Genomic DNA, 13,167 nt, shown 5'->3' with positions numbered 1-13,167 from the left:
TTATCCTGTGATAGACGGATCTTCTTAAATATTGTGGCTAATTGCATTTATTTCCTTCGCAGAAGAAGGTAGTTGCTAAATGCTGTATTAATGCATACACAATTAACAAGTGAATGCTTACATTTACAAATCAGACACTCTAGAGTCTTATCACCAATGTACAGATAAATCCCTGCATTGAGCTGAAATACATTTGATATGGCTAACAGAGAACGCGCTGAACCTTTTATGAATGTGTGATAAATCACGCAAACTAAATAATGGTATCTCCAGAGACCAGTTTCTTCAACAAATAAACTGGTTCTCATGCTGATTGATGGTAATATCTCTATATCTTTCAGGTACTGGGTATGGTGGGTTAAAGGTATGCTTTTCTCTTGTGCATGATAAAAGGCCTAAAGCAATGTCACCTGATTTCATGGGCTGCAAGACCCTCTGATATAGCTTGTGATCATAAGAACCAAGAATTTAAAAATGAGTCTGAGAGGAGCTGTGGTACTTCCTGCAAAGTGTTATTTCTTCAGTTTTTATGTCCATAAGTGAGTAACAATGCTAGGACCGCTGGTCTAAAGCACTCACCCAAGGGCTGCTGCCCTTTTGCTATTTCTGTGCCGTTGGGCCCCAATAGGTCACTAATGGAATTTTCTAAGGGAAGAGGGGAGTTTAATTCCAGTAGTTTATATTTCGCTACAGCAAATTCAAAATAAAATGTATAATTTGCTTAGCAAATTGGATTACCAAGCTGTGTAGCTGTCAATTGATTTGGAAATCTGCATGTTCCTTTCCACTGGGTAGACAACTTCAGATAGTAAGACAGAGAGTATTATAGAAGGAAAAGCTCTATTAGAAGTGACCTTATTAAGCCACTTGTTTGAGTAACTGAAAGTAAATTAGAATTATGTTTCTGTGCTTTTACATATAACAAAACTAAGCTGCAGAAACCCACTGAATTAACCTTGATTCGTTGAGTTTCAGACTGAAGTTGGCCTAAACATCCATGTTTTGTTGGTACTAGAAATTAATATTAACCTAATACTCTGTATTAAACTCAGTATAAATATGTATTTTCCCCATGTGATCTAGCAATATTTACTCCACTTACTTAGTCTACAAATACTGTCAGACAGCAAAAAGCTATGTGCTTGCCCTTAATAGAGACTTCAGTAAAAAGCTGTTTAATAAATGGCTAAATATGTCAACTTTTCCTTTCGTGTTTATTCGAAAGAGAAAAATCTGTAGTCTCAACTGCTGGGATCTGTTGTACAGAGCTATAGAAAGATATATGTGCTCCAAAAATCAGAGGTTCTCCATATACCTTAGAAAAAGCAGCAACACAAGCTTGCAACTCTTTCTGCTCACAGTAAAGACTGTAGCCATGCAAAATTTCAGATCACAGGCGCTTGGAGTTGAACATCTTGGGAACAATGCGAATTCTTTCTTACTAAAAACAACTCAGAATATCAGCTGACTCGTCCTCATATTTCGGTGGTGTTTATCTCATCTTGCAAGCGTTGTAAAATCTCTTTCCTGAGCAGATGTATGTGAAAAGCTTTTGAAAGCCTTCTGATGAGGAGCTTGTGTTGTAACCTAGTAGATGAAAAGACCTGAAACCCCTCAGACTCTTCATAGAGAGAAAAGAAGGGAAAAAGGAAAACAAAAAAACAAGTGGTTAATAGCAGTTGTCACATCTTTGGTAAAAACTAAGCAAAGATGGAAAACAGAGATGGAAAACACTCTCCTGACTTTAGAGAAGAGGTGTTGACTGTTACAGTTCTTTAGGTTTTTCTTCAGGGGCGCATGTAGCTGGCTGGCATAAGCTTACACCTGAGTGGATACAGTTCAGGCAGTTTTGTTTTTCGGTCATGGAACAAACTTTTCTCATAGTATTTACCTCCTAAAGAACAGCTTAAAAGTTTTGCAGGTTCTAGGTGATTTTGTTCATAGGAATGACTCCCCAGTACATCCAGTACAGTGTTGCTATTCTTGCAGTGATCCTAATATAAGGATGAGGCATTGTCAATCATACCAGCAACACCTACACATTCTCTAGAAATACACCGATGAAATTCAATAGACTACTGACACATGGGTTTCTGTGTTGCTCATAGATTTGAGTGGATTTTTTTATTGTTGTACTGATATTCCATTGGAAAAGATTACGCAAAAGTAGTTTTCCAGAACAGTCTTGGAATAGCAGCTTCTGCAAGTCGCTGCCCGTAGGAAAATACAGCAGATCTTACCTGGAGAGAATGTTTTTCTCTCTAGCTGCTACAATATGGCAATCTTCATCGTTGTGCCAAACTTCCAAGTTCGTTCTTCTCTGCTGAAAACAATGTGAAGAAACAGATAGCAGTCTTTGGCCACCAATCTGGGTATTTTCAGGAGTATAGAAAATAGAGATTATTTATGTTCTGCAATTTCCTACTGATGTTGACAGAAGGTCAGCAATGTGTTAATTTCTACTCCTCAGCACGTTTTAAGACTTCAGAAGATGCTTAGTTTTCTAAAGCTCTTGACGTACCCTGCTTCCCTTGAATTCAGCAGAAGCTTTGTGATTTTGTAAAGCAACAACAGAGTTAATCCAGTGTTGAGAGCTTTTAAAACTCTTATCCTAGGAAACTAACACTGATTAAAACAAGAGGTTAAAGCCTTTAGATCACATCACCAAAAAAAGGAAACTATTTCCAGCGCAGTGTTGCCCAGTACATGTGTTTATTGGAAAAGCTACCTGAACAGAAGCCAAAATAATCCAAGAACTGGCTTTAAATGAGCTAATTATGAACAAAATAACAGTTGACTGCAAAATATTGAAGGAAGAAAGCATACGATATTTAAAGTTGTTTGGTTTTATTATGAGACTCCCTAATGTCTGAAGAGAGGCCACTTCATAAAGTTTTGTTTCTGTCTCTGCAAATTCCAGCTCACGCTATTCTGAGATATCTGGCTCTTTAACATTAATGGCAATCGTTATTCTCCTTTTCTAAATGCAGTCACTGTGTTCCATGCAACAATAGAAAAAAAAAAAACCCAAACCTGTAGCTGTTCCACATCCTGTATATCCATTATTTTTAATTGCTGATGTGAGAAATGTAACAATATTGGTATACAGGAGGCCAGGGTGCTCTTTGCTTAGTATTTCTCATATTGACTCATCATATGTGAGTCATTGTGTGTAGGCTCTTGGGTCCCTCGTCCACCTCCATAGTTTGATACTAGTTGTGTTTTAGTTTAATAAAATTTTAAGGCAGTTTTTTATCTCAGGAGTGGTTGCATATGCAGCTTGCACTGTTGTTCCACAGGCTGCTTGGGGCAACCTTCAGTTTCACTCTTCGTTGTTTATTTGCTGTTTCTAAGGAAAAGAGTATTAGCTGTAAAATGAGTCTGAATGGGTCTGTTGTTCTTCTTTTTCCTTATGAAAGTAATAGCAAAGTAACCCTTCAAATTAATGTTTGGATTTTATTTTTTAACCTGGCAATATTTTTGAAGTAGACACGCTTTTCAGATTAACAATAAAAGCAGTAGGTTTGTGTTTATTTTCACTTGTCTTTGTACATCCATAAGAACAGCAGACTTGCTGTAGTGCTCTGTTCAGCTTCGTGTGTTGAGCTAGTTTGTACCTTTACCAGAATTAATTCATTTAAAAGTGTTACGTATGTGGTTTTAATGCTGTGAAAAAAAGCTCTGTGTGATTACCATATTTGGGGCAGTTTCGAAAACTGGCAGTGACAGCGTGCCCGGTGGTTAACACTCTGTGTGCGCTGACTTTCTGGCTCGCGCAGTGCCTTTGTATACGTCCAGACAACAAATTCCTAGATAACAAATTCCCTGTAGGGTAGATTAAATTTTAAAGCTTGTGGAAGACACCAAGGGACTACTGTATTGTAAAAAGCTGAACTTTTACTAGTTCTTTCGCTGAAAAAGTTAAAAGATAGGACAAAATAATTTTTTTGTCCTACATGTGTTTTAATACGTACCAGTTGATACTGATAACATGTAACTTTCTGTGAAGAGTTTTCAATTTTTACTGTGGTTAGTATCATAAACATTCATCAGTAGCTCATTCCAGAAAGAGGATAATCGTCTCTGCTGAGAAGCAGTATAGAAAGGGGTACTGAAAAGAGAGAATATTTAAAAGGGGAAATGTAGAGGAGAAACGCAGTTCTGTTGAAAACTTGAAGAAACTACTACGTTGCGTGCCAGAGAAGAAACAGAGAAACTGTTAGAGGTGATTTGGATAGTAAAGCGAAACGCTTAGACCTTGAGCCTTGCTGGAAAATTAAATACTAAGGTTTAAATACAGTATGTTGTCACATGAAACAGGGCAGGTGCTCCATGTGGAGAAGCGTCAAAGGTAGATGGAGCAGCATAAAATAACTAGTATTAGTGTTTGGGGTGCACTTGTAAGTAATCATTTATACAATAATATATAATATTTTTTGTTGTTGTTGTTGTTATTTGGGGGAAAATGGTGAATTCATACAGACGCATCCTGTGGTGTCGATCACTTATTCCCTAGGGAAATAGTGTAGCTTCCAAAGAAATTTAATCTATATTAACATGAGAGTATTGTGAAGAAGCTGCGTGCGCTTCTGAATGGTGTTATTGATTTAGTAGAATAGCTTCCTGAAACACTGTATGAGCATAAGGCTTAAAGAATAATATATAGCTAAGTTATGTCCACTGCTTCCTTATATTACCCAAGTATTATGTTGCCATATGGTACTTATTTATAATTTTCTAATAATAGAGTTTGAGAAAACAAAAACTTACCCCATTATACAAAATGCAACTAGATGATAAACTAGCAGATAACACATTGGCTCTAGAACGTTATGAGTGAAAATAATTATATTTAATACAAAGCATATATATATATATTTGGGTGCTCTAATAGTTTCTTTTGATATTGCAGGAAACAGCATACTCCATTCAGCAGCAGACAGTGTCACAAGTGCAGTACAGAAGGCAAGTCAGGCTTTGAATGAGCGTGGTGAAAGGCTAGGTCGAGCAGAAGAAAAGACAGAGGAGCTGAAAAACAGCGCTCAGCAGTTTGCAGAAACAGCACACAAGGTAAGATTTTGGCGGGACAAGGCTCTCGGTAGGTTAAAGTCACACATCCCTTTATTTTGAGAGGAGGAAGCTCTAGAAAGAACTGCAGTCAGTCAGTGTTTACAAACAGCTTGCTGTTTTCCTTGATACTGTTCCTCACTTGGCAGATTCCTGGTTTATAATTACCTCTGTGCCTAAATCTGAGGTTTGCTGCATTTCCACTTTAATTGAAACTACCTATCTTCACCTTCCTGAAGCATATTTCAAATCTGTCTTCCCACTACTGTTTGGCACTATTCTTCATACTTTGTGCAGCAGCATAGTGAAATTATTGTTAATCCCCTTTGGTAAGCAGTTATAGTCCTGTGGCTGTCTGTTTCTGAAGATGCGTCTTTTTGTCTGGGAATGTAATTTATGAGGATTCTGAGGAATTTTTCCATCTCAGGAATGTATGGACATACCCTATTCTCGGTGGAAGGTATCGATAGTATTATGTCTGGTGCTTCTGCATGTGCATAACGGTGCTGAGCCTCTCTCTTTGTGACAGAAATTCTAGGCACCCACAGCATTCGATTTGGTGGCTGTGTAACATGTAGAATGCTTTTCAAAGGAAAAAAAAAAAAGGTTTCTGATCATGGGGAACCATTTTAGCATGCAAGTTTGATAGTTTTGTTGCTTAGTACATGCATTAGGCTTTATCATGCTTACGCCAAAAAAATGCCTGACTACTGCATTAACACTAGAAATTTTGGATTGATGTCTTGCAGTTCTATACAAGCCTCTGTCTTATGTAGTCTTGAAAATGTTACAAAACAACTTATTTTCATATTTACTGGCATAAGCCTTTACTTTCTAGGCCATTTAGATTAGCATGGTTCAGGTTAGTAGGCTGAGTATGGAACAAGCCTGCTCTTGGACTCTTCCACCTAACACCCCCCCCATGATAACAACTATGCCAACTTAGAAAACCAATCTTAAACAGCAGCTACTGCTATTTCTAGGGTAGGGGGGAAGGTTTACTGCTTTAGAGTAAAGCATAGGGTGCTGCTTGGTAGGGAGTTTAAAAATGAAAAATGCCTCCGATAGTTGGGCTGCTATGAATCTTAGGTTTGAACAGGTTTCATTAGTGTGTGTTGCCCTTTCATTTCCACATGTGCAGAACAGCAGTTCCACAGATGAAGACATGCTGTGAACAGAAAGAAATATTTTCAACAGGTTATATTAGGAAAATCTTATTTTAAAAATCTCGGGATTAAAGGATGCAGTATTGTAATAAAAATATAGTCTTTGATAGCCTGTGCTGTACCATATTTAGAAATAAAAGTTTACAAAATCCTGATGTAATAATTGAAAATAAAAATTGGAGGGAAACATAGCAGGAATGGTGAAGCAGCTAAAAACATCCACAATAAAAGTATTTTATTTTTTTAATCAAAGTATGGGAAATTCTCAGCCAGGATTTTGTACATAGGGATTTGAGTTTACATGTCTCTGTGGCAGTAAGTGAGAACAATTTCTGCAGGAAATGTCTAAATGTCAGAGTGATGCAAAATAGGAAAGGATAATCTCCATTTGGACTGTGTGCTGGGCTGAGATTTACGAAACCTTGCTGCCAGTCCAGTTCTACAGATTACCAGTCTTCCTCAGATAAGTGTGAGGCCATGTGCTATTGAAACTATCCTAATTACCAGCTGCCTGAAACAGGAGTGTGACGGTCTTAACAGTGGATGATAGTTACTTTTTAACAAGAAAATAACATCTTTGCCTTTGAAGAAAACAAGATATAGTTTAGTTCTTACAAGACCACAAAGGAATACTTGTCGTCTTAATGATCATAAGGATAACTTAGTATAATGGGGTTTACAACATCTTTTTCTTGAAAATTTTTTGTACAGGTGCCCCAAATCTTGAATTGTATCTTAGAGGTGCAGAAGTCGTGCAATTCCTGTACTGTTATCTCACAAAAATGCATAGGGCAGCCACCCAGGAATGTATTAGGTTAGAGGGACTGTTGTTTTATGGTGGTTTGCAAGAGAGCTTTGGGGTTTTGGTGGAGCATTTAGGAATAAGTACAGTATTGTTTATTAATGTTCCTCTGTTCAAGTTGTTGGGGGGCAGCTGCCACACATACCTTAGATGCTGTTTGTACAGAAAAGAAAACATATTACTTCAGTGAAACCAGGAAAGCAAGGGCCAGCCGAGTATTGCTTAAATGGCAAAATCATAACTTTCTGGCAAAACAGTGACAGTGACGAGAAAGGCACCAATTTTAACTTCCTAGTATTTGTGAACACTTCATGCAGCAAAGCAGAGTTCCCATATCGGTTGCTTTATAGTTGCCTTCAGTAAAACAGTGAAAGTACTTTGAATTATTATCAGCCCATAATTCATTTCACCACTACAGTATCATGACTGGATACAGATTTCTCTTATAGCTTAATTTGTATGTCTGGACATTACTTGGGCAACAAACAGGAGGAGTTGGAAGCCGTTAGGCAGCTGGAAAACCACGATACAGTTGCAATCGCAGAAACATGGTGGGATGACTTGCACAACTGGAGTGCTGCAATGGATGTCTATAAACTCTTCAGAAGGGCCAGGGAAGGACGGAAGGCGGTTGGGTAGCCCTGTATGTTAGGGAGTGTTTTGACTGTCTAGAGCTTGACAATGGTGACGATAGGGTTGAGTGCTTATGGGTAAGAATCCTCGGGAAGTCCAACAAGGCAGATATGGAGGGAGTCTGTTACAGAGCACCCAACCAGGATGAAGATGCAGACGAAATATTCTATAAGCAGCTGGGAGAAGTCTCACAATCACTAGCCCTTGTTCTCTTGGGGAACTTCAACTTACCAGATGTCCACTGAAAATACAACACAGCAGAGAGGGAACAGTCTAGGAGGTTCCTGGAGTGTGTGGAAGATAACTTCCTGACACAGCTAGTGAGGGACACAACTAGGGAAGGTGCCCCGCCAGACCTGTTGTTTATGAACAGAGGAGGACTTGTGGTGATGTGATGGTTGGAGGCCATCTTGGGCACAGCGATTACAAAACAAAAGACTTTTCAGTTTTCAGAGAAGCGGGGAGGGGGTCAGCAGAACTGCCACCTTGGACTTCCGGAGGGCAGACTTTGGCCTGTTCAGGGCACTGGTTGATAGAGTCCCTTAGGAGACAGTCATGAAGGGCAAAGGAGTCCAGGAAGGCATGGCTTTCGTCAAGAAGGCTCAGGAGCAGTCTGTCCCCACGTGCCAAAAGAGGAGCCAGCAGGGGAAGACCACTGGCCTGGCTGAACAGAGAGCTTTGACTGGAACTCAGGAGAAAAAGGAGAGTTTATGACCTCTAGAAGAAGGGGCAGGTAACTCAGGAGGACTACAAGGATGTCATGAGGTTATGCAGGCAGAAAATTAGAAGGGCCAAAATCCAGCTAGAGCTTAATCTGGCTACTGCAGTAAAAGATAATAAAAAAATGTTTCTGTAAATACATTAATAACAAAAGGAGAGCTAAGGACCATCTCCATCCTTTGTTTGACGAGGGGGGAAGCATAGTGGCAAAAGCTGAGGAAAAGGCTGAGGTACTTAATGCCTTCTTTGCCTCAGTCTTTAATAGTAAGACCAGTTATTCTCTGGGTACCCAGCTCCCTGAGCTGGAAGACAGGGGCAGGGAGCAGAATGAAGCGCCCATATAGGTGTCATAACCATATGAAATGGTGAGTGACCAGCTGCACCGCTTACACATGCACAGGTCTATGGGGCTGGATGGGATCCACCCAAAAGTACCGAGGCAGCTACTTCTCTTTTGGGTATCCGATTTTGTTGAATGAAAGCATATATCTATGTTTAGTTGTGTAAAGGCTAGAACTTAGCTCAGTGTATTTATCAAATCATCCTTATGACACCTTCACCTTCTTTGTTTGCCTCTACAAAATCCCCTTGTTGGTGACTGCAGAGGAGCTCAGAGTTACGGATTCTGTGTAATAAAAATTTGTTGGAGTTGCCTACTAAAGACACATCTTTCTGGAAGATAATCTTGTTGTTTGAGGGGAGAAAGAAAAGTGTTTGTTGGAATTCTTTCACGCTGAAATGCCTTTCCAATATATCTCTACAAATATTTTTTTTTAAATGCCATGTTTATGACCATGTCCTTGAGTATCAAAGGCTTATGTCAATTAAATCAGTGTCATTTATTGGCCAGCATTTCAGTGGCAGCAAATGAGGAAATTTTAACTGCCCCTGCCAGTTCTGGTTTTTAGGTAACTTCCTAGTGGGCTCACTCACCGCACCTTCGTTAGCTTGGGGTTATCTAGAGATATCAATTTTTTATTATGCAGAGCCAGTCAGTTTGTCTACACTTTTTATACAGGATTTAACTCACTTTAGCTCTTTATTCTCCCTCTCATTCCCAGTTTTAAGTCCATTTTTTAATCATTTGAAATGGAAATAATCAGTAATCAGAGGTAGAAAGGCAATCAGTCCTTGATTTTTTTTCATCATTATGTAGTGGCAGAGCTGCTGAACAGGTGTCTTAAATTACTTCTCTGGAATTTCTGGTTGTGTTTAACAATCCAAATCATTAGGTCTAAATGACTGCTCTTTTAAGCATGTCTGGTTTTTCTAGCGTTTTGCCCTAGCCCTCCTCACAGGTAGCAGGATAATGGAACATTGGGAAACACAGGTATAAAAGCAGATAAATCCTGCCTTCTCCGCACAGCAAAGAGAGACTTTGTCTGCCTGTCACAGTAAAGGGAACAACTGGATATCTGTGTACAAAGAAGTTATGGATTTCAGGCATCTTTTGGAGAATTCAGTTTACAAACTCTTTTGATCCAGACTAGCCACATTAGCTTGATAGTTATTGGTACATGTGATCTCTCTCTAATTAATTTCTTCTTTCTTTTTCAGCTTGCCATGAAACACAAATGCTGAGATACTGCCCAAAGTTGAAGTCTTCCCGAAAGGAACTGAAAAGGCTACATGCAGCAACTTTTACAGGAGATCCAAACTTCTGTGTGCTTTTTCCTTCCAGTTCAGTGGAGATGCATTCTTTCAGTTTATGTGCAGGAAAAAGTGTTGCATTTCTACCTTTTTGACTTACTTTTTGTTCCTCTTTTGTAACACTGCTACACAGTCCTGCAGTACTTTCTACCTGTATTTCAGTTGTTACAGGAATGAAAGCAAACAGGGGAACTGGACCAAATGACAAGCTGATCAGGATTAAAATAGTAATATCCTTCCCCAGTTGTACAGAAAATTATTTAACTGGTTGTGGACATACGTGTTGGAAATGAAGTCCAAAGAAGGGGTATATGTTTCTTCATTTTATGTAGCATCAGCAGAATGTTAATGTTGGAATTAAACACCTGGGGTTGTAACAGTAGCGGAGAATAGACTGCTTTGTCCTGGGGAACAGAAAAACTTCTTTTTTCTACCCAACGTAGAGGTTTTGCATGTGCCGTCACCAGCATTCAGAAGTGCGTATCTGAATTTCATAGGAGAATCTGTTACCAGTGCTGCATTTTGAATATGCCTATTTTCCCTTCCAGATTGATTATTTGAATAGTATCATGAAACCTACAGAATGTATGCTTGAGGTTTCAAAATTGAGGAAAAAGGTGATTTTTACATCTACACATACATAGCTGTGCCTCAAACACAATCCAGAAGTTAGCAATCTGGTATAAAATAACATTTCATTTTCTTTTTACCTGTGACTCTGTGGCTAAAGGCCTATGTAAATGAGAATGCAAAGGCCTGGGAAAATGAGAATGCACTATTTTCAGTGTCGTCTGTTGTTTCTTAAATTCTACCATAAGAATTTTTGGGAACATTTCAGAAATTTGATTAGAATGGCTTTTGTGTTAGCTAGTAGTCTGATTTTTAAAATAGAACCTTTCAAAAAAGCATGTCATGGTACATTAGAACCATAACTTCTAGTTTGGGTCTCAGTTTTCAATATATATTATCACTGTAAGGGTGACTCCCTACTTTATTCTCTATTCACTATATGCAATATATGCACTGTATTCTCTTACAAAAATAAGTAGGTTACTCTTTCTTTCACAACTGTTTTCTTAACATTTTTAAGGTGTTCTAATGTGCTGCTTGAATGAAGAAAAAAAAAAGATGCTGCACTTTTTTTAAAAAAAAAAACAAACGGTAAACTAGAAACAGAAATTGTAGCAGAAGTTTCAGCCTTCGTCTTCTGAAGATGCCTGCTCTTCATTTTTGTTCTCGTTTTGCCGGAGAGCCAGAAAGCTGGCATTAGGTGAATGTACTGTAGTTTTCATTTTCAATGTAGAATAAGATTTTTGCATTATTAATGACACTTTAAACAGTCTAAAATCCTCAAAGCAGTGCTTGTAAAGAGATAAAAGCTTCGGCAGTGACTGAGAATATTTTAGTTACTGCAAGCTGAAGTAACTGAACATCTCTTGGAAATACCCATTTTGTAAAAAGATGCTTGGCTTTAGGGAAAAATTGTAATTTGAACTAAGGACACTATCTAGTTAAGTGATTGCATTCAAACTTTACATGTGGTTTGTTTTTTTTCTCCTGTAATTTCAACTGTTTTGTATGAAGCTTTCTATTTAATTTCACACTGGGAATTGAAAGAAGGTAAATTTGTCATCTGTGTAGCACCATACGATCATTTACATCTATTTAGCATCAGCTCTAGCAGCTACTACATCCAGCACCATCAACTGAAAGGGAATTTGGCCACTTCTGTTATAAATCAGAACAGACTCATTAACGACATGAGTTCTGAACGCTCCGTTGAGCTATGTACAATTAATGCCTGCCCTGGAAATGTCAGTAGCTTTCCAAGCACTATTTTAATGACTGTGGGTATTTCTGCAAATTAACCGGGAAAACAGTCCCTCGTTAGAAATTAAACTTCTGCTACAGACAAGATGTTAGGCCTTTTTTTAAAAAATAGCTGCATTAGAAATCAGTCAGGGAATACATTTTTGCCCACATAGCTATCTTCTGTCATCATCTTTTCCACTCTAACTGTATTCTGCTGCTAACCTCAAGTCTTTCTCTCTCGAGAGAAAGAAGGAATACGTTTTGAACTGCTGCCATCTAGCTGGTCTTCCAAGCTTGTCAGTAATTTAGAAGAAATGTCTAAAACCCAGATCAGATAAACCTGAAAAGAATTAGTTGTCTAAATTCAGATAATAAGGCGTAGGTTTTCAGGTGTTTACATGAATATCAGCTGGGCAGGACAAGGTCACAGTTGCACTGCTAAGTTCCAGACCTCTTGTGAATTGAACTGTTCTAAAACATTACTTTAGTCCCGTGGACAGTTTCAGCATTTTTTTTTTCTTACTATCCTCCAGTTAAGTGTATTATGTTATGTATCATAACTCAGGACTTCTATCCAGCCATCAAAAGCCATTTACTATGGGAATTCTAAGTAACCTGGTGTTATTGAGTGAAGGAAAAGCAGTTTGTCTCTGTGTTTACTTTGTTCTTGCTCTTCATTAAACTTCAAGATTTGGTAGTTTTTAGGAAAAAAAAAAAATCGGAGGTGTATACATGTCTATCCAAAGGTAAATCTTATAGCATTGCAATTTCCTTCTGGAACTTAGCTTGTAGTGTGTACATCCTAGTAGTATTAGATAGTCATGTACATAACATATAAGATAATTCAGGTTAATGTTTCATATGAAAGAATGTATTTGTAAATTGTAACATTGTCAATAGTTTTATCTTTTTAAAGTTCTGCGAAGAATAAAAATAAAGTATTGTTAGACTTGACTACTGTGCTGCAAACTGTCTTAAAAGGCTACTTTTGTGTCTATCAAAAGTTGTGCGTTATGTGAAATATTAACAAAAATGTGCTTTCTAAAAAGTGATCTTAAAGGTAGGTAGGTTTTGCTATGATATGCCAGAATTGTAATACTTGCTGGTATCTATTGTAACCAATTCCTTGAAAGTTCTCAAAGATGTAGAAATTATTTTGTGCCATTCTGGGGGGTAAAAAGTGGGACCTGCTCTCTTGAGTCATTACTGGAAACCCTGACTTTGTCCATTAAATACTTTAACTGTGATGAAAAGAAAACTGTCCTTGGATTATTTGAGTTGTCTATTCAAAATATAAAGTATTTCTAAATGATGATT

General features: G+C 38.1%; 1 protein-coding gene across 3 annotated transcripts in view; it reads left to right on the top strand.

Moving 5' to 3' along the window:
• STXBP6 (syntaxin binding protein 6) overlaps nt 1-12,644 on the top strand; it is a 131,889-nt gene extending 119,245 nt beyond the window's left edge. For all 3 annotated transcript variants that reach the window (XM_075103253.1, XM_075103255.1, XM_075103252.1), the window contains 2 exons: nt 4,913-5,070; nt 9,946-12,644. In XM_075103253.1, the coding sequence (XP_074959354.1) occupies nt 4,913-5,070; nt 9,946-9,969 (182 nt within the window). In that variant the 3' untranslated portion in view covers nt 9,970-12,644. The remainder of the gene's footprint in view (nt 1-4,912; nt 5,071-9,945) is intronic.
• Nucleotides 12,645-13,167: the final 523 nt, after the last annotated feature.

Source organism: Phalacrocorax aristotelis, chromosome 9, assembly GCF_949628215.1.
Source record: "Phalacrocorax aristotelis chromosome 9, bGulAri2.1, whole genome shotgun sequence".
NCBI lineage: Eukaryota > Metazoa > Chordata > Aves > Suliformes > Phalacrocoracidae > Phalacrocorax > Phalacrocorax aristotelis.
The sequence above is the reverse complement of the archived record's forward strand: the minus strand, read 5'-3'. Positions and strand labels throughout refer to the sequence as shown.